Source organism: Diabrotica virgifera, chromosome 2 (genome assembly GCF_917563875.1).
Source record: "Diabrotica virgifera virgifera chromosome 2, PGI_DIABVI_V3a".
In the NCBI taxonomy this organism is placed as follows: Eukaryota; Metazoa; Arthropoda; class Insecta; order Coleoptera; family Chrysomelidae; genus Diabrotica; species Diabrotica virgifera.
Genome location: NC_065444.1, coordinates 144,358,519 through 144,360,423, shown reverse-complemented (window position 1 = coordinate 144,360,423; position 1,905 = coordinate 144,358,519). Strand labels below are relative to the sequence as shown.

The window sequence follows — 1,905 nt, the reverse complement described above, 5'->3', positions numbered from 1 at the left end:
TCTTTTTGGTCTGTCAAGTGTCATTCTTCTTCTTTTTGGCCTATCAAGTGTCATTCTTCTTCTTTTTGGTCTGTCAAGTGTCATTCTTCTTCTTTTTTTGGTCTGTCAAATGTCATTCTTCTTCTTTTTTGTCTGTCAAGTGTCATTCTTCTTCTTTTTTTGGTCTGCCAAGTGTCATTTTCTGTCAGATTTCTGCACTACGGATTTCTACGGATTTTTGAAGCGCCATCTACGGAAATATTCAGTTGCGTTGTTAACAACCCTGCATGTTACTAATTAAATATGGCAACATGGCGGGGGATGACGATGCCGAAAAGAGCTCCTCTAAAATCTGCAATGGTTGCCAAAAACCTGTAGTTAATAGTATTGTTAAGTGCATAAATTGTGAAAGTGTGTTCCATAACTCATGTGCCCTTCGAGTACCTGGGCTAGTGGCAGTAGGAAGAAATAATTTAGTGAAATGCTGTCTGAATGACAATGAGGTTATGAAAAACGGCGCGGAATTTTGCGAATTAATAGAAGCCAAGAACGAGTTACTGAAAGGTAAAGATGATATTATTATGGAATTAAAGGCCAAGGAGGTTCTATTATATAAAAACATTCAGCTACTAGAAGAAAAAGTTGATATGTTTGTCAAGAAAAATAAAAATTCAGGACATTTGGAAAGTCAATCTGGCAACAGTGGAGCTGTCTCACCTTTGACAGCAACTTTGACATATGCCAACGTGACACAACAAAAACAAAGCAAAACCTCTAACAAATCATCCGGACAAGCAGCAGTACCCCAACAAAATACATCAAAAAATGCCACTCTGGGAAGTCAAAAACAAGTCTCGACATCCAATAAATTCATTTCGTCCCAGCAAGTAAGCGCGGCTGTAATGCAGGCCCAAACAGCTCACAAAATACATGAAATTCAGCAGCTAACTGAAGAGGTTCAGGTCCAAAACAATAATATGGGATGGCAGCAGGTTAGAAAGAGGTCAAGTCGACGGTTTGTTGTAGGGAGGAATCAGGAGAACTCACAAATTAAAACGGTACCAAAATATGTATCACTGCACGTTACAAGGCTGCAACCAGGGACAAAACCTGCCCAACTTAAGGCATATCTTCAAGCCAACTTTTCTGATGTAAGCTGTGAAGAACATGAGTCTAGACATCCAAGTCTATACTCATCAATAAAAGTAACAATCCGCCAAGAAGACCTTAGAAGAGCTTGGAATCGAGAAGTGTGGCCAAGCGGTGCATTGGTGTCCCATTTTTTTCAAAAGAGGAGGGTGCCACAAATTCGCACGGACCCTCAGGAAGTGGATCAAGTAATAGCTCCAACAGAAACCTAAAGTTTTATTATCAAAATGCCAGAGGATTGAGAACGAAGTGCCACGATTTTTTTGCTGCAGCTGCAGTAGAAAATTATGATTTTATTGCAATAACTGAAAGTTGGCTGACAGAAGGGATAAAGGATAGTGAACTGGTAGATCAACAATATACTGTATTTAGGAAAGACAGGAGTAATGACAAAACCAGGGGTGGTGGTGTCCTGCTGGCAGTAAAGAAGAAATTTAGGGTCGAACCAGTTCAAATTAATGTAAGTTGTCATATTGAGTGCTTACTACTAAAAGTCAAAATTAAAAATGTATGTTTCTATTTATGTCTTACATATTTACCTCCTAATACATGTGATGATGATTATGTAAAGTTTTTATCTATTTTTGATGATATTTTGGGTACTAATGTAAATTTCTTGTTGTTAGGTGATTTTAATTTGCCTTTTTATGGTAACAGGGGCTGTGCAAAATGTGATTTGTTAACTAATTTTATTGATATACATAACCTTACCCAACACAACTCAGTGTATAATCATATGCAAAGAAAGTTAGATTTAGTATTTTCAAACATGAATGT

General features: G+C 37.5%; 1 protein-coding gene across 1 annotated transcript; it reads left to right on the top strand.

Annotated features, from left to right (window-relative positions):
- Nucleotides 1-281: 281 nt before the first annotated feature.
- Nucleotides 282-1,692, top strand: LOC126880263 (uncharacterized; the record flags this gene model as incomplete). Its single annotated transcript, XM_050644039.1, is given in 1 exon segment — nt 282-1,692. A coding segment is annotated over 1 exon segment (1,059 nt), but the record flags the coding sequence as incomplete, so codon positions are not given.
- Nucleotides 1,693-1,905: the final 213 nt, after the last annotated feature.